This window comes from Hemitrygon akajei, chromosome 11 (genome assembly GCF_048418815.1).
Source record: "Hemitrygon akajei chromosome 11, sHemAka1.3, whole genome shotgun sequence".
In the NCBI taxonomy this organism is placed as follows: Eukaryota; Metazoa; Chordata; class Chondrichthyes; order Myliobatiformes; family Dasyatidae; genus Hemitrygon; species Hemitrygon akajei.
In genome coordinates this window covers 74,114,317-74,140,473 of record NC_133134.1, presented here as the reverse complement: position 1 = coordinate 74,140,473, position 26,157 = coordinate 74,114,317, and the positions used below count along the sequence as shown (strand labels likewise).

Here is a 26,157-nt window from a genome sequence, read left to right as displayed (position 1 = left end):
AGAATTTTATTTTGTTTACATTGTCTAGAGATGCAGCCTTCCAGCCCAAACAGGCTACACCATCCAGCATCCACCTATTTAACCCTAGCCTAATCACAGGACAATTTACAATAAGATATGGGAACAGAATTAGGCCATTCAGCCCATCGAGTCTGCTCTGCCATTGCATCATGGCTGACCCATCTTCCCTCTCAACCCCATTCATCTGCCCTTTCACACCCCGACTAATCAAAATCACACTTCCCGACACCGTATTCCATCTGTCGCTCTCCTAATCGCTCTCCTAATCTGTCTACGTCCTTCCGCAGACTCCACCCCTCCACCAATCTAAATCCCATCTATAAACCCAGCCACAAAGCCATCAATTCCATCATCCAAATCATTGACATATATCATAAAAGAAGCGGTTCTAACACCGACACTGGCAAAACACCACTAGTCACGGACAGCCAACCGGAAACGTCGCCCTTTATTCCCACTCTTTGCCTCCTCCCAACCAGCCAGTGCTCTGTCCATGCTGGCGTCTTCCCTGTAATTCCATGGGCTCTTATCTTGCTGAGCAGTCTCGTGTGGCACCTTGTCAAAGGCCTTCAGAAAACCCAAGTCCACAACATCCACCAATTCTCCTTTGCCTGTCCAGCTTGTTATTTTCTCAAGGAATTCCAACAGATTTGTCAAGCAAGACTTTCCCTTGAGGAAACCATGCTGACTATTGTCTATTTTATCATGTGCCCCCAGTTTGATATCTTCTCTCCCCTCTTTTACTCTTCATATATTTGATAAAACTTTCATATTATTGGCTAGCATACCTTCATATTTTCCCCTCCTTATGTTTTTTTTTAAGTTGCATTCTGCGCTTCTCAATCCTCCAACTTCCTACTAAATTTTGGTCTATTGCTTTTGTGCTCTTTTGGACTTCCCTTGTCAGCCACGGTTGTGTCATCCTGCCTTTAGAATACTTTGTGATACATCTATCCTGCGCCTTCCGAATTTCTCCCAGAAATTCCAGCAATTGCTGTTCTGCCGTCATCTCTGCTAGTGTCTCCTTCCAATCAACTTTGGCCAGCCTCTGTAATTCCTTTTAATCCACTGTAATAGTAATACATCTGACTTTAGCTTCTCCTTCATAAAATTACAGGATGAAGTATATCATATTATGATCACTGCCTTCCAAGGGTTCCTTTACCTTAAGCTCCCTAATCAAATCTGGTTCATTACATAACACCCAGTGCAGAATAGCCTTTCCTCTGTTGGGCTCAAACACAAGCTACTCTGCAAAGCCATCTTGTAGTTTTCAACAAATTCCCTCTCTTGGGATCCAGTGCCAACCTGATTTTCCCAATCTACCTACATATTGAAATCCCCCATGACTATCGTAACATTGCCCTTATAACATGCCTTTACTATCTCCTGTTATAATATGTAGCCCACACTCTGGCTACTGTTCGGAGGCCTGTATACAACTCCAATCAGGGCCTTTTTACCCTTGCAGTTTTTTGACTCTATCCACAAGGATTCTACATCTTCCGATCCTATGTCACATCTTTATAAGAATTTGATTACATTTTTTGCCAACACAGCCACCTCACCCCCTCTGCTGACCTGCCTGTCCTTCAGATACAATGTGTATCCTTGGACGTTAAGCTCTCAATTATAAACTCCTTTCAGCCACAACACAAGACAATGACCAATTAACCTACAAAGCAGTGTGTCTTTGGTCTGTGGGAGGAAACCAGAGCACCCGGAGGAAACACGCACAGTCACAGGGAGGACATACGATATCCTTAAAGGCAGTGTTGGAAATGAACTCTGAACTCTGACATCCCGAGCTGTAACAGTGTCCTGCTACCACTATGCTACCACGGCACCTAATTCTGGCCACACATGTAAAGAGATGGTGTATGGCATACTTTGGACAAAGAGCCTTGGCCCAAAACGTCAACTGTTCATTCATTTCCAATAGATGCTGCCTGACGTGCTGAATTCCTCCAGCATTTTATGTGTGTTGTTCAAGATCAACAGCATCTACAGGAGTGGTTTACCATTGCCTTCCTCTGGGCAGAGTCTTTACGAGACGGGTGACCCCAGCCATTATCAATACCTTCAGAGATTGTCTGCCTGGTGTCAGTGGTCACATAACCAGGACTTGTGATAGACATGCACCAGCTGCTCCCATGGCTTCATGTGACCCTGATCAGGGGCTAAGCAGGAGCCACACCTCGCCCAAGGGTGGCCTGCAGGTTAGTGGAGGGAAGGAGTGTCACACACCTCCTTCGGTAGAGACGTATCTCCACCCTGTCAGCTAACACTTAAAGGACTGTGTACGATTCTGGTCACCCCTATCACAGGAAGGATGTGGAGGCTCTGAAAGGATACAGAGGAGATCTACTTGGTTTAGAGGGCATCAGCTACAAGGAGAAATTGGACGAGCTTGGGTTGTTTTCTCCAGAGCGTAGACCTGATAAAGGTTTATAACATTGTGAGAGGCTTAAAATGAGTAGACAGTCAGAATCTTTTTTTCTCTCCCTAATGTGAGAAGTCAAATTCTAAAGGGCAGCATTTCAGGTGAGAGGAGGGGAGTTTAAACAGGAAGTGTGAGGCAAGTTCTTTTTTTACCTGGAATGGCCTGCCAGGAGTGGTGGTGGTGGCAGATACGGCAGAGGTGTTTATGAGGCTGTTAGGTAGGAGGTTAATGTGCAGGGAATGGAGGGATATGGATAATATGCAGGTGAGAAGAGATTTACACCCAACGCAGCCTCAGAGGTGGGGGCACCCTGAAAATCAGCGCTACGCGGGGGTCACTATGACATCACGTAAATGGACGTCTGTGTGTCTGATAAAACAAATCAAACCCGAGATGTAGGCTGCGAGATTCGAGTGCCCTTTTCTTCAGCCTCCTCTCCCGGAGCAGACCTCGGCAGTGGGAAATCACGTGCAGAACACCCGTCTCTCTGCTCCCAGTCAGGGTCAGTTTCGACGACTTGTACGATAGTGGTGATGCTAGTGTGAAGAACTTCATGGTGAGATTTCCTGCTGGCGTTTCCTCTTCTCTTGTGGCCTTCAGTGCTACAGGAAAATCCCGCGCTGCCTTGCAGTCCTGCACTAGCCGCTCACCAGAGATGTGTAGGGTGTGGAGGTTCCTGCGCTGTTTAAATCTATCAAACCAGCCTCTGCTGGCTGCCAGTGTTACTGACATATCTTCTTCTGAATATGATTGAAGATGCTTCTTGTCTTTTCCATTATTATCAGCATGTTGGTTCATTGTGTTTGGTCATCTACCCATATATTTAGTCTATCTCCCACGTTTTCAAACAAATGGCTCCTTAAATGAGTCACTTACATTGACGCTAACTTTGAAGTCGTCACTGCAAAAGCTTTTATCTTGTCTGCATTTTTTATAATTGTTCTGATCGTCGATACAGCCGATTTCAAAGAAGCGCCAACATCAGCTTCACTTGCAGTTTCCCATCCATGCGAATGCTTTTCCTAGACATCTCAGATGTACTACCCTCACTAGAAGTTGCAGGCTGTTTTCCAAACATTACGGGCGGAAAAATGGAATAAGTTGGGGAGGGAGCAAGAACGTTTACAGACGTGGGGGAGGCAGAGAGTGAACTAATACGTGATTGGCTGTGAGTGGCTCAGAGCGTGAGTAAAGCGTTTTCATTGGCTGATTGAATGTTTACTGTAATGGTGGCTGCTCTTGAGAAGTTTTAAGTGTTGTTTCAAATGAATTTTTGTCATTTTTTAAAATTTCAATAAAGAATTGAACTAAAGAAATTAAAGAACTGAACTAATGAATTAAAGAAATAACAGATCGTAATGAATCAGTGCTATCTGGGGTAGCATTATGCTGGGAAGAGTGTAGTTTAATTTAGCAATGTGTTCAGCATGGAAATGATGGGCTGAAAGGCCTGTTCCTGTGCTCTACATACTCCAGGCAATGGGGGACATCCATCTTCCTGACCACAGGATTGCCCAGACACTAACGAATCGAGTTCCCGGGCTCACCTGCTGCTGTCCGAATACTTTGCTGGTCCTGGTGTGGATAGTGTCTGTGGCCTCAGAGGGGATAGCCGCCAGGGCTGGGAGCCCCACACTGGAGGCCGCCCTTCGACAGTCGACGTAGAGTTCCGCGGCGACCTGGTCGCTCAGCAGGCCGCTCAGCCTCAGGATGATGGAGTGGGGCTTCCCGTCAGCCAGCCGCGCATTCTGCATGCTCACGGACTGGGTCTTCCCGTCCTCCCTCAGGTAGCGGAGAAGCACTGGGAAGAGCGTGACAAATCAGCACCCAACACTCGCTCGCCAACTTTTACAGATAAACCACAGAAAGATGTGTCGCGCCTTGGCACGGCAATTGCCCAGCACAAAGAAACGGCAGAGTGACGGACACAGCCCGGGTATCACACAAACCAGCCAACCCTTCCACCAACCCCATCTACACTACCCGCTGCTGTCATTGCCAAAAATCAAATAAAATAACCGGGCCCAGAATACATGCACACTCACGACTCAACCACGCTTTGTTTTATTCATGCACAAGGGGAACGGTGTGGCCCCTGTCACCCAAACTGTCCTGAGGTCAGAACAGAAAACTGCTATCTTTAAATACAGAATGGGCTCATCAGTTGCAGATATTGCCCGTTTGGGTCAATAACTGTTATTATTGTTCAAACAATAACTGTTCGAAATCCTTACCTGCAGGATCAATTGGCATTCACAATGGAGGTGTTAAAAGCCAGTACAAACTACAAGCTGATAACAGATGACACTTTGAAGTTAGTAAAGGAATTGTCCCTCAGTTGTTAGGTGTATTTCACATCGTTCCATTATTCCTATCTCATCTGTGTCCAGCACCCCGTTCTGTGTAAACGAGAGCCGTGTTCCTCTAGGTTGATTACACAGTCACAGTTATTCTCCCATGTCTGTCTGCAGTAAGCAAAGCTGGTCTCACTTAACTACAACTGCCCCAGGCAATCCTTGCCTGGACATTGTCGTTAACCCTTGCCTTACCACAACTTCCACACCACCTCAACAAAGCAACCAACATAATCAAGGACCCTTCCCACACCGGTCATTCTCTCTTCTCCCCCTTTCATCGGTCAGAAGATACAAGAGCTTGTGAACTTATGCCACCAGGTTCAAGAACAGCTTCAATCCCACTGCTGTCAGGCTCTCGAACGGACCTCCCACGCAATGAAGATTAACTCCTGATCTCCCAAACTGTCTCGTCATGGTCCTAGCACAGTTTATTGTTTAGAGCTACAACACGGTAACAACAAGCCTACCAATTACCCCCCGTTAACCCACTAATCTGCAAGTCTTTGGAAAGTGGGAGGAAAGCGAAGTGCCCGGAGGAAACCCTCGCGATCACGTACAGACTCCTTATAGAAAGCAGTGGGAATTGAACCCGGGTCACTGGCGCTGTAATAACTAACAGGTCAGGGTTCAATTCCCGCCTCTGTCTGTAAGGAGTTTGTACGTTCTTCCTGTGTCCACGTGGGCTTCCTCCCACATTCCGAAGATGTAGTGAGGGCAGTGAGCTTTGGACATGCTACGCTGGCATCAGAAGATTGGTAAACCTTGCGGGCTGCCCCCAGCACGATCGTCGCAGATTGGATTTGAAGCAAACAATGCATTTCACTGTGTGGGTTTCAATCTACACGTGACAAGTACACTGAGTGTGTGTTTCTGGTCTTGTACTGCTGCAGCCCATCCGCTTCAAAGTTCAATGTGTTGTGCGTTCAGAGATGACTCTCCTGCGCCTTATTGTTGTAACATGTGGTCATCTGAGTTCCTGTCAGCTTGAACCCGTCTGGCCATTCTCCTCTGGCCTCTCATCAACAAGGCGTTTTTACCCAAAGAACTGCCGCTTGCTGGATGTTTGTTGTTTTTGCATCATTCTCTGTAAACTAGAGACTGTTGTGTGTGAAAATCCCAGGAGTTCAGCAGTTTCTGAGATACTCAAACCACCCCATCTGGCACCAACAATCATTCCACAGTCAAAGTCACTTAGACACATTTCTTCCTCATTCTGATGTTTGGTCTGAACAACAAATGGACCTCTTGATCACCTCTGCATGCTTTTATGCCTTGAGTTGCTGCCACGTGATTGGCTAATTAGATATTTGCATTAACGTGCAGGTGTAATTATTTAATTAAGTGGCCACTGAGTGTAAAGCTGATCTTTTTCCAAAAAAAAATCTCTCTGGCCCGTCTCACCACTCCCCCACTCCGCTCTACACTGGCTACCTCCCCCTTTCCCTCTGCAGGGTTTCAACCTGAACACCCCCACCCCCACAGACCCTCCCGTTCGGATTGCCTGTTGCTCTGGGTCCCGGCCACTGCAGTACCCCCGAATCTCCTCCTACCTCTGTTGATCTTGCCCATCACGGATACCTCCAGGTAGCGCGTGTTGTCACGTTTGTGGTAGAAACCCAGCAGGATGCCACCCTGTGCGGGCGGCAGGTGGAAGGTGGACACCAGGAAGAGCTCGCCCACCGTCAGGATGTCCGTGGCCAGCTTCTCCACCGCAGCGGCCTCTTGAATCACGTTGCGTACGGACATGAAATCGATCACTGTTGGGAAGGAGGCAGAGATGACAATCAGAATCTGAAAGCGTGTCACCTTTGAAATTCAAAGTGAATTTATTATAAAACCAGACAAACGTCACCCTACAGCTCCCTGAAGTTCTTCCCCTTGTAGGAAAATAAAGAAATACGATCAAATTTACGAATAACAAAATAACGGCTGACAAACAACCACCGTGCAACAGGTGACAAACTGTGCAAAGTAATAATACAGAGATCGAGGTGTAGAGAGTCCATGAAAGTGAGTCTGCAGGTTGTGGAATCAGTTCAGAGTTGAAGTGAGTGAAGTTATCCATGCTAGTTAAGAAACCCGAAGGTTGGGGGGTAATAACTGCTCCTGAACCTGGTGGTGTGGGACCCAAGGCTTTTGCACTTCCTGCCCGATGGTAGCAGCGAGGAGAGAGAGCACGGCCTGGGTGGTGGGGGCCCTTGACGATGGACGCTGCTTTCCTGCGACACCGCTCTGTGCGGATGTGCTCAATGGTTGGACAACTGAAGGACACCATCATCATTATGCGCCCTGTCATATGACATCATCATTGTGTGCCCGTCGTATGACGTTGGCGATCGTGGTCTTTCCACGGCCATGATCGTCGGCAAATTTTCCTACAGAAGTGGTTTACCATTGCAGCCTTTTGGGTAGTGTCTGTACAAGACTCTCTTCAGAGATCGTCTGCCTGGTGTCAGTGGTCGCAGGACTTGTGATAGGCACCGGCTGCTGACACAAACATCCAGCACCTGCCCCCGTGGCTGCACGTGACCCTGAAATTATTTCCTGATTTTAAGTTTAACTAAGAGGAGCAAACTTACCTAAAATATAAATTCAGTGCAAAATCAATTAGGTATTGGAACGGTAGCTCCAACCAAAAGGAAAAAAAATAGAACAAAACCACAACAAGGGATGAGACATCGGCTGCAAATTCAATATTTAATTTGTTTCTGCCATTTTTATAAACCACTCACTCCACAAAGATCATGTATATATTAGTGTTTGCAATCTGAGACAATAAATGTCTACGGAGTACACACTAAATCATGAAGTATTTACTGGGGTTGCATAGAAACATGTCTATGTTTACTCCCTAGGCCCCCTTCTCATTACTGCCATTGGAACACACACTCAGTGATTCAGAAACGGTTTCTTCCCCTCTGCCATCAGATTTCTGAACGGTCGTGATCTGGTATGCAAAACCCAATGCCCGGGAACGGAAAAAAAGCTTTACAAAAAGTGCTGGATACGGCCCAGTCCGTCACAGGTAAAGCCCTCCCCACAACTACGTGGAGTATTGTCGCAGGAAAGCAGCATCCGTCATCAGGGACCCCCACCACCCAGGCCGTGCTCTCTTCTCACTGCTGCCATCAGGAAGGAGGTACAGGAGCCTCAGGACTCACACCACCAGGATCAGGAACAGTGATTAACCCTCAACTAACAAGCTCTTGAACCAGAGGGGATAACTTCACTCATCCCCATCGCTGAACTGATTCCACAACCGATGGACAATCTTTGGACTCGTTTTTAAGGACTGTACATCTCATATTCTCCATATTTATTTATTTTTTCTTCACTTTTTTGTATTTGCAGTTGGTTGTTTGTCCGTCTCTGCTGTGGGTGTTGTCATTGATTCTCGTGTTACTCGGATTTACTGTGAATGTCTGCAAGACAACTATTCTCGGAGTCGCTCGTGGTGTGTATATATTTTGAACTTCAACGTTAAATAGTCTATATCAACTTGTTATTTTTGTATTACATACTTTGCTATTTTATATCCTTGCCACAAAATAACAGGTTTCACGTTCTACAAGTCGGTGATAATAACATTGAAAGTGCAAACTAAAGGTCTAATAATAAACATTTTGGTAAATTGGTTTACAATACTATTGCCACGTGTACAGAACTCACATCATGGCCGACCTCTCCTGGTCCCTCAACATCACCTCCCTGAATAAGAAGTTGGAGGTTGAGGCAAGCGCGGCTCCCTCCACACCCATCTCAACTGAATTTTACAGGAGCACCATTGAGAGCGTCCTGACAAGCTACATCTCCATTTGGTATGGGAGCAGCTGAGCATCAGACCGGAAGTCCCTTCAATAGACTGTAAGAACGGCCAAGAGGATCATAGGGGTCTCCCCAGCATCCATCGGGGACATTTATCAGGAGCTCTGCGTATGCAGGGTCCTTAGTATTATCAAGGATCCCACCCATCCATCCAGCATCCTCTTTGACTTTCTACCATCAGGCAGGAGACTCTGATGCATAGATAAGAACGGTCAGGATGGGAAACAGGTTCTTCCCCCAGGCCATTAGGCTTCTGAACTCACTGCCGCATCACATTCGAAGTGTCACCAGTTAATCCCTTCCGTACCGTACAGTATTTAATCTATGCACTGTAGCTTATTTATGCGTAATTCACCTGTAGATTTCATCCTTACTTTCCCAAGTTATTGTGTGTTGTTTGTGTGTTACGTGTACTACTGTGCTTTACAACCAGGTCCGGAGAAACATCGTCTCCTTTGATTTAGTCTTCATGATTTAATATACACACAACAATAAACTTGACTCGATACAGTGTAAAACTGCGCACTGAAAACCCTTTATACAATCGTTTCATTACAGCAAGGGAAAGCACTCACGGAAATCAGAACAGAGCGTTACAGTTATGGAGAAAGTGAAGTACAGGCAGACAGTAACATGTACGGGCCATAATGAGGTCACAACTGCATCCCATCACACGAGGACTATTCCAGAGATTTTTTAAACAGGGATATAGGGATATAAGCGCTGGATGGTGTTCCACCAGGCTGTGAATTTTAGACCATAAGATATAGGAGCGGAATTAGGCCATTCAGCCCATCGAGTCTGCTCCGCCATTCCATCATGGCTGATTTACTATCCCTCTCAAAGCCATTCTTCTGCCTTCTCCCTGTAACCTTTGATGTCCTTAATAACAGAACTATTATTCTGTCTAGTCCCATGGACCCACACCTGGACCATAACCCCCTCCCCCCCTCCTCATACCCCTCTCATTCAAACTTCTCTTAAATGTTGCCATCGAACCCACATCCACCGTTTCTGTTGGCTTGTCGTTCCACACCCTGAGTGAAGAAGACCCTATTCAGGTTCCCCTGAAGTATTTCACCCTTCACCCTTAACCCCTGACCTCCAGATCTGGTCTCTCCCAACCTCAGTGGAAACCCCTCGTAATTTTGTATACCTCTATCAGTCTTCTACGTTCTAGAGAATAAAGTCCTTTCCCTATAAATCGTCCTGGCAACACCCTATTCACATCTATTGTCCTATCGTTCAATCCTATTTACATCTTTCCTGTAGGTAGGAATGGTGTAAACTGCACACAATACTCCAAATCAGGCCTCACCAATGTTTTATAAAACGTCAAAATACAACTTCCCATATTCCTCATGGAGACAAAGTCCCTGGAGATGCTGGACTCTGGAGGCTCACAAAACCCTCAATTTATCTTCCTCTTCTTAAGATACCCTCAATGTTCTGCCTTTGTCCAGAGAATCATGTGCACCTCAGTATTAAATTGCCTCCTCCGAATAGGCCCCTCGCTCAAACCCTCCCACAACTGGAAACATCTCAACATCCCCTCCGATACACTCCTTCAGGTTCCTACATACTCCCAGTGGCCACTTTATCAGGTACACTTGCTCGTCAAGGCAAATATCTAATCAGCTTAGGTGAAGTTGGCAGTGACTGGAAAAAGCCAACATCCGAGATGCCTGAAAGGCATACGCGATTTACCTGTGCATAATCATGCAAACAAGAAAGCATGGGTAACCCAAGAAATGTTTTCTGACCGGTTCAATCACCACTTTGTACCAATGGCACGAGCTCACTGCAGGCAAGCTGGACTGGGAGAAAACTAACATTTTATTGTTCCTGGACAACCGCTTCGCACATCCCCCCGCTGAACTTCTTGTGAAAAGTAATGTTTTCACAATTTACTTGCCCCCCCCCCATGTGACATCTGTATTACAGCCTTGTGACCAAGGAATTTTACACTCCGTGAAGAGCAAGTATAAAGACTATTTTTTGAATTGTATGCTTTCTGCAGTCAACGGAGGAGTAGGAATCCAAGCCTTCCTGAAAGAGTTCGATGTTAAGGATGCCATTTACGCAGTTGCTAATGATGTTGATAAATTAACATTAACAAATGCTTAGCACAGACTTTGGCCTACAACGATGTTTGATGTAAATAAACCTACAGTTCAAGTCTTTGAAGGATTTCATGTCACTAATGACAAGATGATGATATCAAACCTCGTAACTTACGCTAAAATGTCATTGAACGGAAGTATAAATAAGTTAGAGGAAGCTGACATTGAAAACATGCTGAACATCGACAATGATACACCTGTTGTGCATTCCGTGAGTGATGGGGAAATTGCTGAAATGGTGTTAAGTACAGATAAGCATAAAGGTAGTAGTGATGATGATGACATAGTGAACACTATCCCCAGACGATATGGTGAAAATGTGTGATCAGTTATTTGCTGGTCTTGAACAACAGGCATTTATCAGTGAGCGAGAGATTATGGCAGTTTACTCAGTTAAAGAGAGATTGCTTAGACATAAACTATGTTAATGAGACAGATGACACTTCAAAAGTCTTTAAAAACGCTGTCTGTCGTAGTGCCGCTTCATAACTTGAGAATCCTGTTCCTGGCCCATCAGGTACCTGTAGAGTATTACGCTTTGTTTGCCAGACGTAATGCAACTCAACTAGAGGTACCTGTACGTATTTAGCTTAGCTTGAACCTGTATATGTCCTCCAGTATTTACGTTCTACATTTATTCCAGTAAGTCATTTACCATGTGTTTGATTCGGTTCGTTTGAAGCTGTATATTTTTATGTTTTATTGAAAGTAAAATGTACTAGTGTATTTATGGTCTATAATTATCGTACTATTTCATTTATCAGTATATTAATCTATAAATAGTATTCGTAAAAGAGCATGGATCAGGAAAACCCGGAAGTTCTCTCTCCAGCACTCGTTGTTTGAGCATGTACAGACTTCTTTTCTTGTCATTATTCCCTAAACAATACAGTATAACAACTATTTACATAACATTTACATTGTATTAGCTATTATAAGTAATCTAGAGATGATTTAAAATATACGGGAGGATGTGCGAAGGTACGGAGCTCCCCCGGGTCCTAAAGTCCACCCGCACTGAGACAAGTTAATTATCAATATAATTATCAATTTTCTGAAATGCGAAAAATTCTGAATCCTGAATCACACAGGGTGAACACAAGAACGCACACACAGAATGCTGGAGGAACTCAGCAGGGCAGGCAGCATCTACGGAGAGGAGTGTTTCGCGCTGAAAACTTTTGTCAGGATCTTGCGACCTCGTGAAGCGTCTGGGCCTGAAACGTTGACTGCCTAGACGAAGCCTGACCTGCTGACTTCCTCCAGCGTTTTGTGTGTGTTACTCTGTCTGCAGAATCTCTTGGGTTTATGATCCCACAAATTGGCCGAGTGGATCTCTTTTGGATACAGCCCAATGTCAAGATAACCGTTCTTAAATTAGGGGACCAAAACTGAGCACTGGACTCCCAGTTTGACCTCACCAGTACCCTGCCCAACCGTATCAGCGAACTCGTTCGGCCACAGGGCCTGAGACATTGGATAATCTGTCCACTCGCCTACTTCTCATGCTCTTAAGCCATACCCGTGTTCCTCAGAGTGTCGTCGCCCTGAAGCGAACAGTCCTGCAGTGCTCCCATCTGGCTGAACGTCCCTCCGGGAATCACCTTCAGCTCCTCCAGTGAACCCTGAACAGAGGCAACACACCGGTCAGCGGGAGGGAGACACGTCACGCAAACTGAAGACACAGCAGAGAGTCGTGTGCTCAGCCCAGTCCATCGCAGGCACATCCCTCCCTCCCCACCGCTGAGGGCTTCTCCAGGAGGCGCGGCCTCAAGAAGACATCAAAGATCCCCACCATCTTCTCCCAGCTTCCATCGGGCAGGAGGTTCAGAAACCTGAAGTCCCACACCATCAGGTTCAGGAACAGCTACTTCCCTTCAACCATTCGGCTCCTGAACCAACCAGCAAAATCCTAATCACTAGAGTTCAGCATCAATACAACCTCTGTGGGGGGGGGTCTCATTGAAACCTATTGAATGGTGAAAGGCCTGGATAGAGTGGATGTGGGAGAGCCTAGGACCAGAGGGCACAATAGAGGGACGTCCATTTAGAACGGAGGTGAGAAGGAACTTCTTTATCCAGAGGGTGGTGAATCTGTGGAATTCATTGTCAGAGCTGGCTGTGGAGGCCAGTCATCGGGTACATTTAAAGCAGAGGCCGATAAATTATTTGATTAGTTACGACAGCAGAAGTTATGGAGAGGAGGCAGGGGAGTGGGAATTGAGAGGGAAAATGGATCAGCCACGATGGAATGGCGGAGCAGATCAAATGGGCCGAACGGCCTAATTCTGCTATGTCTTATGGTCACTTTGCTCTGAAATTAAGTATTTTTTGTTCTAATTCTGTCCTTTTTTTGGTGCGAGTTGTCTATAGTTTGTGTTTAATCTACCTTGTCTTTGTGAATGGTGTGTACCTGATGCTCTGAGCCTGTCAGGCTGCTGCTAGTACGTTTTTCATTGCAACTGTGCAGAACAGGGACTGGTGCAGATGATATTAAACTTGACTTTGACTTTGCTGGGGACCAGGGGCTGAGGGATAAGTCAGGCTGTTCTCCGGGGGGCCCCTTCCCCCCCCCCCACCGAGTTTGTAAGGTCAGGTGGTTCGGTCAGAATGCGAGGGGAAGACTCTTTAGAGCAGGGATACTAATTTTCATTATTCTGGGGGTCGGGCCCCTGCTCGCAAGGGTGGGTAACAGACCTCAGCCTTAGATGCCTCTCAAGAACGCCTCGAGCTGTGAACAGCGTTGCGCTAACCACTACGGCTTCACGGTAGCACGGCAGTTAGTGCGACGCGATTCCAGCTCGAGGTTCGGAATTCCACTCCGGCGCTGCCTGCGGGGAGCTTGCCGTGACCGCGTGGGTTTCCTCCCACAGTCTAAAAGTGTTAGTAGGTGAATCGGTCGTTGTAAATTGTCCCGTGATTAGGCTCAGGTTAAATCATGGGATGCCGGGCGGCGCAATTCAAAGGGCCTGTGTCCCAATCAATAAATAAATCAGTGGATGAGGGCATTGTTTTCTTAAACACGCAGAGCAGAGGGTCACACGTTGTATTTTTGTGGGATTTCAATCCAGGGTCTGGGGGAAATATCATAGGAATGGTTCATAGATTTCCCCGTCGATACAGGGCGGCCCATGACGTGGCAGGTAGGGCAGCTGCTGCCTTGTGACCTGGGTTCAACCTTGACCTCTGACCTCTCCCATTCCCCACGTGGAGTCTGAATCCTCAACCCCGCATTTTTTAATTTATTGAGATAAAGCACGTTACAGGCAGTGCCCAGCAACCCGTGATTTAACCCTAGCCTAACCACAGGACAGTTTACAATTAACCTACTAACCAGTACGTCTTTGGACTGGGAGGGGAAACCCACACCGTCACGGGAAGATTACCGTTTCCCTCTCACGCTAACGGCTCCCCTACCTGTGTTGGAGCAGTCCAACGCCACCTCCTTCTTGCAGCAAGAGGGAGACATCCGCGATTCTCCCCACATGATGAGGGAATGCCCTGCTGTTATGGTAACTGCTACACTACCGGGCTGCAGAGTAACGTAACACTATTACTGCACCGCTATCTGTAGGGAATTTGTACGGTCTCCCCGTTACTGTGTGGGTTTCCTCGCACAGTCCAAAGACGTACCGGTTGGTAGGCTAATCGCTCAAAGGCCGGTAATTGGGCAGAGCGGCCTCACTGGGCTCAAAGGCATGCGATCGAAATAAAAACTTTAACAGATCCCAAACCCACCTGTGGATGCGTGAATATCTTACTGGTCCTGGTGATCGTCTGGGCCGCCTTGGGGGGGATGGAGGCCATAGCCGGAAGGCCCACGCTGGAGTCTGCCCTTCGACAGTCGACGTAGAGTTCCAGAGCGAGCTGGCCCTGCTGCAGCCCGCTGAACCACAGGACGACGGAGTGGGACTTCCCGTCGGCGAGAACTGCGTTCTGCATGCTCACGGACTGGATCTTCCCATCCTCCCTCAGGTAGCGGAGGAGAACTGAGAGAAAATGACCGTTACTGTCCGTTGGTCGCTCTGTGGGCCTCTCCACCGTGCCTTTACCGCCAGATACACCATACACATGGCACCAGGCTCAAGAACAGCTTCGATCTCCCTGTGGTAAGACTATTGATCAGGCCTCTTGCCTTCACTATCTACCTCCTCATGCTCCTTATATCCTATCTTCTGCCTGCACTACACTTCCTCTGCAACGAGACCATAAGTCACAGGAGCAGAATTAGGCCTTTCAGCCCATCAGGTCTGCTCCGCCATTTGATTATAACCGATTTATTTACCCCATTCTCCTGCCTTCGCCCCTTCGATGCCCTTACTATTCAGGAGCATATCGACCTCTGCTTTAAATACACCCAACGACTTGGCCTCCATAGATTCGCCACTCCCTGGCTAAAGAATTTCCCCCTCATCTCTGTTCTAAATGGATGTTCCTCTCTCTTCTGAAGCTGCGCCCTCTGGTCCTAGACTCTCCCTCTGTAGGAAACATCCGCTCCACAGCCACTCTGTTTAGGCCTCTCAATATTTGATATGTTCCAGTGAGATCCCCCTTCATTCTTCTAAATTCCAGTGAGTACAGGCCCAGAAACATCAAATGCTCCTCATACGTTAACCCTTTCATTCCCAGGATCATTGTTGTGAACCTCCTCTGGACCCTCTCCAAGGCATCGCATCTTTTCTTAGACAGGGGCCCCAAGACCGCTCACAAAACTCCACTTGCAGTCGGGCTAATGCCTTACAGAGCCTCAGCATCACATCCTTGTAATGCTGTGACACTTCATTCCGCATCCTGTTATTGCTTCTCCCTCGTGCAATCTCCATGCACTGATGCGATGAAATCATCTGTTTGGGTGATTTGCAGAACTAAGTTTTTCACTCTACAGGTGACAATAATGAACCAACTGACCAATCCTTGGCACACCCCCTACACCGCTATCCACTCCGTCCAACTCACCCTGTACCCACCACCACTGTCCACTCCATCCAACTCACCCTGTACCCACCACCATTGTCCACTCCATCCAACTCACCCTGTGCCCACCACCATTGTCCACTCCATCCAACTCACCCTGTACTCACCACCACTGTCCACTCCATCCAACTCACCCTGTACCCACTATGCCATTGTCCACTCCATCCAACTCACCCTGTGCCCACCACCACTGTCCACTCCATCCAACTCACCCTGTACTCACCACCATTGTCCACTCCATCCAACTCACCCTGTACCCACTATGCCATTGTCCACTCCATCCAACTCACCCTGTGCCCACCACCACTGTCCACTCCATCCAACTCACCCTGTGCCCACTACACTGTCCACTCCATCCAACTCACCCTGTGCCCACCACCACTGTCCACTCCATCCAACTCACCCTGTGCCCACTACACTGTCCACTCCATCCAACTCACCCTGTACTCACCACCACTGTCCACTCCATCCAACTCACCCTGTGCCCACCACCACTGTCCACTCCATCCAACTCACCCTGTGCCCACTATGCCATTGTCCACTCCATCCAACTCACCCTGTACCCACTATGCCATTGTCCACTCCATCCAACTCACCCTGTGCCCACCACCACTGTCCACTCCATCCAACTCACCCTGTGCCCACCACCACTGTCCACTCCATCCAACTCACCCTGTGCCCACTATGCCATTGTCCACTCCATCCAACTCACCCTGTGCCCACCACCACTGTCCACTCCATCCAACTCACCCTGTGCCCACTATGCCATTGTCCACTCCATCCAACTCACCCTGTACCCACTATGCCATTGTCCACTCCATCCAACTCACCCTGTGCCCACCACCACTGTCCACTCCATCCAACTCACCCTGTACTCACCACCACTGTCCACTCCATCCAACTCACCCTGTGCCCACCACCACTGTCCACTCCATCCAACTCACCCTGTACTCACCACCACTGTCCACTCCATCCAACTCACCCTGTGCCCACCACCACTGTCCACTCCATCCAATTCACCCTGTACCCACCACCATTGTCCACTCCATCCAACTCACCCTGTGCCCACCACCATTGTCCACTCCATCCAATTCACCCTGTACCCACCACCATTGTCCACTCCATCCAACTCACCCTGTACTCACCACCACTGTCCACTCCATCCAACTCACCCTGTGCCCACCACCATTGTCCACTCCATCCAACTCACCCTGTGCCCACCACCATTGTCCACTCCATCCAACTCACCCTGTGCCCACCACCATTGTCCACTCCATCCAACTCACCCTGTGCCCACCACCACTGTCCACTCCATCCAACTCACCCTGTGCCCACCACCACTGTCCACTCCATCCAACTCACCCTGTGCCCACCACCACTGTCCACTCCATCCAACTCACCCTGTGCCCACTACACTGTCCACTCCATCCAACTCACCCTGTGCCCACCACCACTGTCCACTCCATCCAACTCACCCTGTGCCCACCACCACTGTCCACTCCATCCAACTCACCCTGTGCCCACCACCACTGTCCACTCCATCCAACTCACCCTGTGCCCACCACCACTGTCCACTCCATCCAACTCACCCTGTGCCCACCACCACTGTCCACTCCATCCAACTCACCCTGTGCCCACCACCACTGTCCACTCCATCCAACTCACCCTGTGCCCACCACCACTGTCCACTCCATCCAACTCACCCTGTGCCCACCACCACTGTCCACTCCATCCAACTCACCCTGTGCCCACTACACTGTCCACTCCATCCAACTCACCCTGTACTCACCACCACTGTCCACTCCATCCAACTCACCCTGTGCCCACCACCACTGTCCACTCCATCCAACTCACCCTGTGCCCACCACCACTGTCCACTCCATCCAACTCACCCTGTGCCCACCACCACTGTCCACTCCATCCAACTCACCCTGTGCCCACCACCATTGTCCACTCCATCCAACTCACCCTGTGCCCACCACCATTGTCCACTCCATCCAACTCACCCTGTGCCCACCACCACTGTCCACTCCATCCAACTCACCCTGTGCCCACCACCACAGTCCACTCCATCCAACTCACCCTGTGCCCACCACCACCGTCCACTCCATCCAATTCACCCTGTACCCACCACCACCGTCCACTCCATCCAACTCACCCTGTGCCCACCACCACTGTCCACTCCATCCAACTCACCCTGTGCCCACCACCACTGTCCACTCCATCCAACTCACCCTGTACTCACCACCACTGTCCACTCCATCCAACTCACCCTGTGCCCACCACCATTGTCCACTCCATCCAACTCACCCTGTGCCCACCACCATTGTCCACTCCATCCAACTCACCCTGTGCCCACCACCATTGTCCACTCCATCCAACTCACCCTGTGCCCACCACCATTGTCCACTCCATCCAACTCACCCTGTGCCCACCACCACTGTCCACTCCATCCAACTCACCCTGTGCCCACCACCACTGTCCACTCCATCCAACTCACCCTGTGCCCACCACCACTGTCCACTCCATCCAACTCACCCTGTGCCCACCACCACTGTCCACTCCATCCAACTCACCCTGTGCCCACCACCACTGTCCACTCCATCCAACTCACCCTGTGCCCACCACCACTGTCCATTCCATCCAACTCACCCTGTGCCCACCACCACTGTCCACTCCATCCAACTCACCCTGTGCCCACTACACTGTCCACTCCATCCAACTCACCCTGTGCCCACTACACTGTCCACTCCATCCAACTCACCCTGTGCCCACTACACTGTCATCCTCTCCATCCAACTCACCCTGTGCCCACCACCATTGTCCACTCCATCCAACTCACCCTGTGCCCACCACCACTGTCCACTCCATCCAACTCACCCTGTGCCCACCACCACTGTCCACTCCATCCAACTCACCCTGTGCCCACCACCACTGTCCACTCCATCCAACTCACCCTGTGCCCACCACCACTGTCCACTCCATCCAACTCACCCTGTGCCCACCACCACTGTCCACTCCATCCAACTCACCCTGTGCCCACTACACTGTCCACTCCATCCAACTCACCCTGTGCCCACCACCACTGTCCACTCCATCCAACTCACCCTGTGCCCACCACCACTGTCATCCTCTCCGTCCAACTCACCACCCTGTGCCCCACCTGCCCTTCTGGATCACGGGGACTGGTCCTCTCAGAAGGTTCTGCGATAGACGGGTGGGCATCTTCCTTTGTCTCAGCACCTTGGGGGCCCAGCACAGAGACGGAGAAGGCATGCCAGCCTCCCTGCTTTCTTACTAGTTTAACGAGATTCAGCACACCATCAAAGACTTGGAGAAACTTCTGCCGATGTACAGTGGAAAGTATTCTGACTGGCTGCATCCCGTTAGACACAGGAGCAGAATCAGTCCAATCAGCCCATCACCATTCGATTGTGGCTGATTTAATTACCCCCATCCCCACTCTCCTCCCTTTCCCCCCGTAACCTTTGATATGCTAGTTAATCAGGAACCAATCATCCTCCACCCGAAATATCCCCAGTCAGATATATCGTACTAGGCAATATACCCCGTGTTATATCCCCGGTCACGCTCTCGTATGCAAACTCCAATATACAGGAACACAAGAGGGGTGGGACCCAGCCAGTTCCATCCTGGGTACAGTGCCCCCCATCATCGAGGGACACTTAGGTCCCCAGGAAGGCGACATCCATCATCAGGGACCCCCAGCGTCTGGGCTGTGCCCTCTTCTCGATGAGGCCCTCAGGTAGGGCCTCCAAGAACCAGCCACCCCACTGCCATCAGGTCCTCGAACCAACGAGAAATCCCAAGAGTCTCTCTCCCCCTTCACTCCCTCTCCATGGGAGCACAATAGCTACTGCAATGGTATTACAGCACCAGCAATCTGCCACCATCTGAAAGGGGTTTGTACGTTCTCCCCATGACTGTGTGGATTTCCCCCCAGGTGCCCCTGTTCCTCCCTCATTCCAAAGACATACAGGTTCCAATTAGTTTGTTGTAAAGATGCTATATTTGTTATCTATTTTGTGCACGTCTAAGTTATGTTTAATTTACGTTCATTTAAGTTTGCATTAATTTATCTTTGTTATGTACCGTGTTGCTGCAAAAAGCGAGCTTTCATGCCATTTATTCGCTTGCGTACATGGGGCTCGTCGGCCGTGGTCGGCAGCTCGTTCGGAGAAGGAAAACTCTGATCTCAAACCTCCGCTGCCTTGTGCTACACCCACTCATGAGGAAGGGTCCGGGGGGAAACCCCGAGGGAAACATCCGGAGCTGGAGTCCCTAAGGCCGTCCTACGTCAAGTTCAACGCTGACTGGTGCCAAACTGAATCCGTCTCTACCATTCCTCTGGATTCATCAGCTGCTTGGATGAGGGAGCCTGCTGGGTGGGCAGCAGCTTGCTCTCCGTATCGTACTGGCCTGACTTTATATCACATAGACTGTTCAGACACCATATCCGACCAACAAAGGGCCTCATACCCTGAGATGAGATCTGAGAGAGCAACAATCTAGGCAACAAGGACCACAGCAGGTCACCAACTACCAATCGGGCTGAGAACCTCCCCCACCCCCCTCTTGACGGAACAGTTACCTGACCCCTACCTCTGTTCACCTTTCCCTTCACGGACACCTCCAGGTATCGCGAGCTGTTGCTCTTGTCGTAGATGCCCAGCAGGACGCCACTCTGACCAGGCGGGAGGCTGAACACCGACAGCAGCGAGAGCTCGCTCACTGAGGCGATCGCTGCGGCCAGCTCCTCGAGCGCCGATGCCTCTCGCCCCAGCTGGCGCATGGCTACGAAATCAATGACTGTCGGGAGAGAGACGGAAGTGATGGTCAGAAGCTGAGGATCAGAAACAAGATCTTAACAAGTGATCTACTACAACTACTCTGTGTGCAAGGTCATGAGGGGCAAAGATACAGCTGAGAAATGATGAGGAGTATAGATAGGGTTAACTCCGCCATGGGTAGCCCCATGCCCGGCTGAGAAAGGAGGGGTGGTTGGACATGGTCTTGATCAAATGGTAACTCCACTAGGGATGACCCCAAGCCCGGCTGAGAAAGGGGGGGGGGGGGGGTTGGATATGGGGCTAACAACCGCATCCCGTAAAACCCCAGAGCTGCAGAAACTCTGGCAGAGAAAGGACCTTCGTCTGGAAGAGGAATGAGGTTGCGTGGTGATCGTGGAAGTCGCAGGGCCGATCAACCTTCTAGCAGCCCAGGACAGAGCACTCTTGCGAGCTCTGACGGCGGCCTGTGCCTCCGCGGGGGTGACGGGCTTAAGTAAGTCACAGACAGGGTTATGTATACAAAACCGTGAGGGGTTTCAATGGGGCAATTGCAAGCAGGCTTTTCCACTGGGGTTGGGCGAGTCTAGAACTAGGCGTCGTAGGTTAAGGTGAAACACACCAGGGGCCACAGGGCCTGTTTCTGAGCTGTCGTCCTCGACGACTAAGCGTGGAAGGGTGTAGCATTCAAACAGAGTACAAGACAGAGCAGCAGAATTAGGCCATTCAGCCCATCAAAAGCAGAGACTGCCCAAAGTGGATCCAGTACAACAGGGTCGATGGAGCAAGCATAGCTCAGCTCCAGCTGCCAGGGGTCAGGGGCAGCAGTAGAGGCAGATACGTTAGGGATGTTTATGGAACGTAGGGATGAAAGAAAGCCAGCGACCATTTGCCTCGAAGTCCAGTGCTGACCCCACTACCGGCCAGCTTAAAGGGGCTCATTCCGCAGGAGACTTTACGACAGTACAGCACCTGCACGCCCACGATGCTGTGCTGACCTTTGAACCCATTCGAAGATCAGTCTAACTCTTCCCTCCCACATGACCCTCCACTTTTCTAAGTCTTTTAAATGTCCCTAATGTATCACCCCACACACCCACCACTCCCTCTGTAAAAATAACCTCCCTATATTGTCCTCCAATCAGCTTAAAGTTATGCCCCTTGTATTGGGCAAAAGCCTCTGGCTATCCTTCACCTTGTACACCTCTATCAAGTCGCCTCTCATCCCCCTTCGCTCCAAAGAGAAAAGCTCTAGCTCTCTGATCCGGGCGGCAATATTGACTGACTCTTGAGAACGAGGAGGGTCAGGGAAGAAATGGTGCTCATGGATTTGACATACACGGGGTGATAGATCAGCGGGCCACAAAGCTGCTTCTTAAATCCATACCCTTACTCTTTGATGTGATGTCCCCCTGAAGCGGGCAACCCTGCAGTGCTCCGACCTGGCCCAGTGTCCCTCCGAGGACCACCTTCAACTCCTCCAGAGAGCCCTGAAGAGAGGCAAGACACCGGTCAGTAAGAGCCACAACCCCATCGGACACATTGTGCGGGTCAGCGACTGCAGGCTACGACTCATATTCTCAGTAATCATTATTACCTGGGGTTTTTTTTTTAAAGTATTTGTGCATTTTGTCTTCTTTTGCACATTGGCTTTTGGTCTATCTTTGTGCGTAGATTTTCATTTTTTCTGTTTGTAAGTCTTTGTATCCACGATGAATGCATGCAAGAAAATCAACCTCGGGGTAGCATATTGTGACGTACTTGTACTTCAATAATAAATCTATTTATTTAAGGACGCAGCCCAGAGTTAACCCTTCCATCAACCTCACAACCCCGATTAACCCTAACCTAATCACGGGACACTTTACAACGACTGGTTAACCTACCCGGGACACCTTTGAACTGTGTGTGTGAGTGTGGGGGGGGGGGGGGGGGAATACCAGGGCGCCCGGGGAAACCGCACACCTTCCACGGGGAGGACGTGCGCAGGCTCCTTACAGATGGTACCGGAACCTAACCGCGAACTCCGGAACGCTCCGAGACACAAGAGCATCGCGTTAACCACGGTGCCCACATTTACTTTGAACTTTGATCCAGGGACGCACAGCTTGCGGATTCCCAGGGAATCCTGGTTCCCGAGCTCTGACAGTGTGAGTCAGCCAGGGGACAGGGAGCTGTGCTCCTGCCACATTCTTCGCATGCCTGGATTCCCACAGCATGGAAAACTGTCAGCTTCTTGGTATGCACGGCATACTTGCCCTACGCGGTCGTGGTGCTGTGTGCAAGAGTAGGTCATGCTGCAGAATACAAAACGCTTTGGTTAGGGCACATTTGGAGTTACCGTGTGCAGTTCTAGTCACCCCCATCCCGGGAAGGTTTTGGACTCTTCGGAAGGTACTCGGATGATTTTTGCATGCTGCTCTGGATTTCCAGCACCCGCAGTTTGTGGTTTCTCAGCAGGGAGGTCGGGTGGAAAATAGGGTGAGTGGTTAAACGCTGACCGCCCCTCCGGGCAGGCCCGAGTTCCCGAGTCCAATCTGGGAAGGCCCACATGTCAAGACTCCAACACCGTGAGAAATAGCAGGCCTTTTACTTTTGAACTCTGCGGGATGCTGCTGTTGGAGACGCCTGGCCTCCTTTAGCAGCTGGTGGACATGGGCGGCTGCAGCCCCTGTGGGGAAGCTGCTACCTCCAGGATGGCTGGAGGAGGAGCTCCACGCTCTAGACCTGGCTGCAAAGGCGGAATATCCAGTTTATTCCCAGTGCCCATGGCAGGCATTCAGTCCAATGGAGAGCACAGAAGCTTTGGGAACCTACGTGCATTAATACTGCAGGCAGATTAAACTTGCTTGTGGCTCACAGCCGTTACCACCCTTCAGCTATCAGACTCCTGAACCGGTGTGGATAACCTCGCTCATCTCAAGCCTGCACTGATTCCACGCACTTTCAAGGACCCTACGATGGGAGTCCAGCGGCTGGTGTGGCGTTACTACGGCTCGGGGTGTTCAAGAATTTGGGGTTCAATTCTGGTGCCACCTTTAAGGAGCTTGTACGTTCCCCACCCCCCCGTGAAACGCGTGGGTTTCCTCCGGTTTCCTCCCGCAGACCAAATTGTTGGTCAGTAGGTTAACTGGTCATTGCAAATTGTCCTGTGATTAGACTAGGGTTAAATCGGTGGGACACTGGGCAGTGTGGCTCGTTGGGCCGGAACGGAGACATTGTGTAGTTTGATAATAAGTTTACCTTGAACTTCGAGTGTAGCAAACCTTCAGGTTGACAGGGAGGGGAAGCTGGTGTTTGGCACCAACACGAGAGATGGAAGGTCATGATGCAAGAGTACGCATTTCTGCTTAAAGCAGCGAGTAATATCTACCTTCCTCCCCAGAGACAGAGACCGACCTCACCTGGAGCTGTTCGAACGCCTCGTCCACTCGCACCTGGACCATGTCGGCCGTCTCAGGGGGAATCGTGTCCATGGCCGGCAGGTCCAAGCTGGAGTCCACCTGTCGGCAGTCGACGTGCAGCTCCACAGAGATCCGGCCGCTCTGCACCCCCGTGAACCTCAGGATGACGGAGTGGGTCTTCCCATCGGCCAGCTCTGCGTTCCGTAGGCTCACGGACTGGGTCCTCCCGTCTTCCCTCAGGTACTGGACGAGCACTGGGAGAACGTGACAATTAGTGCTTCTCGCTCCTCTTTACCAAGCGTCCTCCTAACCAGCTTTGCCCTTCCCACATTGCTTCCAACTTAGGAAGGTCAGCACGTTCCCATTGGCCCTCACCAATAAAAGCTCCATAGAAAGAATCCTGACTGGGAGTATTCACAGCCTAGCAGGCACACAGCTGGAAGGAACAGAAGAGAGATGAAAACCCAGCCCAGTCCAGCACGCAAATCAGGTGTCCCTTATTGACTGTCCACACTTCCCGCTCCATTGAGAAAGTACAAATCCAAATTTACTTGTCATTCAACCGCACACACGGATATGGCCAAAGGAGACGGCATTCCTCTGGGGCCAAGGTGCAAAGCGCAGTGCCAACAGCACACAGCACACACGAAAGACATTCAGTCACCAAAGTCCCTGAGCAGTATGGTCTGTAGCCAACATAATCAAAGCCCCCTGCAACCACGGATTTTATCGCTGCTCCCCTCTGACAGAAGATACAAATCTGAGAGCACGTACCACCAGGTTCAAAGACAGTTTCTCCCCCGCTGTTATCAGACCTCTTGTGCAATAAGATGAACCCTTGCTCTCTCAATCTACCTCATCTAATTGTCTACCCGCACTGTGACGGTAACGATTTATTCTGCGTTCTGTTGTCGCTTTTCCTTTGCACGTTATTTATTGATTTAGCGATACAGCGCGGAACAGGCCCGTTCAGTCCAACGAGCCTCACCGCCCAGCAACCCGTACGTTTCACCCCAGCCTAATCACGGGACAATTCACAGTAACCAGTTAACCCACTGGCCGGTACGGGGGGAGGAAACAGGAGCTTCCAGAGAAAACACAGGCGGTCACGGGGAGAACGTACAAACTCCTTACAGACGCCAATTGGATTTGACCTCTCAACCCCAGAGTGCCCCATCCCCAAGCTGTAACTGGGTCACTCTAACTGCCACACTAGCACCCAGGCAGCCCCATACGACCTCAATGTAATTATACGATCGTTCTGGGTGCCGTGCAAACAAAACTTTTCTCCGCACCTCCGTACGTGACAATATTAAACCAACCACCATCTCGCCCTCTTCCTATCCCCCTCACTCCTGCTCCCAACACACCCACCAAACTTCTCACCTCATCCAAACTTCCCGAGGAGCTCCGCCCCTTCCCACCTCCTCACCCACCGCCCCTTCCCACCTCCCCCACAACTTTCATAACTTCTCCTCCCCACCCCATCCCACCAGGAATTCCCAACATGAGTTCTGGAATAGCAACGGGACATTGTAAACCAACCCTGCACGAGGCTGACCCTGGTCAGGATATCCAGAGCAGCGAGAGTGAACCAGGATGCGGGAGTTTACCACTCCCATCTGCACTGGCCTCCTGTATCTTGTAGAATTAATTGGGAAGTTCTCTTTCTTGTCTTTAAAGCTCTCACTGGTCTGGGACTGGAGTACATCACAGCATCGCTTTTGTTTTATAATAGTCGTAGAAAAGTACAGCACAGAAACAGGCCCTTTGGCCCATCTAGTCCATGCCAATCCTGCACAAGCTCTCAGGTCTCCTCCTGTTGGTCTCTCAAATTTAAACAAACTCCCTCAAAAGATAATTGGCAGGTCAGCTCTTTTGAACTACACTCCTAAACTGTGGAATTCAATACCTAAAATTATAAGGGACGCAGACTCAGTAAACACCAGCTCAAAACATATTTAACCTTGCTTTTAACAAACATCTTTTTGCCTTTTATTTTCACTTTTTCTGGTTATTTTCCTGTTTGCACTTTACCCCATCATAAAAGAATTTGAACAGTATTGCCTGTATGAAAATTAATAAGTTACTATCTGCCTGTGATTGGGCTCTGAACTGGGAAAATTGTTTCTGTTTGTTATGTGTACCACAACACAGTACAAACCTTTGTCTGTGTGCCATCCATACAGAGCTTTCCGTACA

At 49.7% G+C, this 26,157-nt stretch overlaps 1 protein-coding gene across 1 annotated transcript in view; it reads right to left on the bottom strand.

Annotated features, from left to right (window-relative positions):
• The window catches only part of LOC140735723 (thrombospondin-3-like), a 114,367-nt gene that overhangs the window by 81,182 nt on the left and 7,028 nt on the right, over window positions 1–26,157 (bottom strand). Inside the window, 7 exon segments of the mRNA XM_073061143.1 lie at window positions 4,012–4,265; window positions 6,372–6,578; window positions 12,292–12,394; window positions 14,508–14,758; window positions 20,367–20,573; window positions 21,939–22,041; window positions 23,956–24,209. Coding sequence (XP_072917244.1) covers window positions 4,012–4,265; window positions 6,372–6,578; window positions 12,292–12,394; window positions 14,508–14,758; window positions 20,367–20,573; window positions 21,939–22,041; window positions 23,956–24,209 — 1,379 coding nt within the window.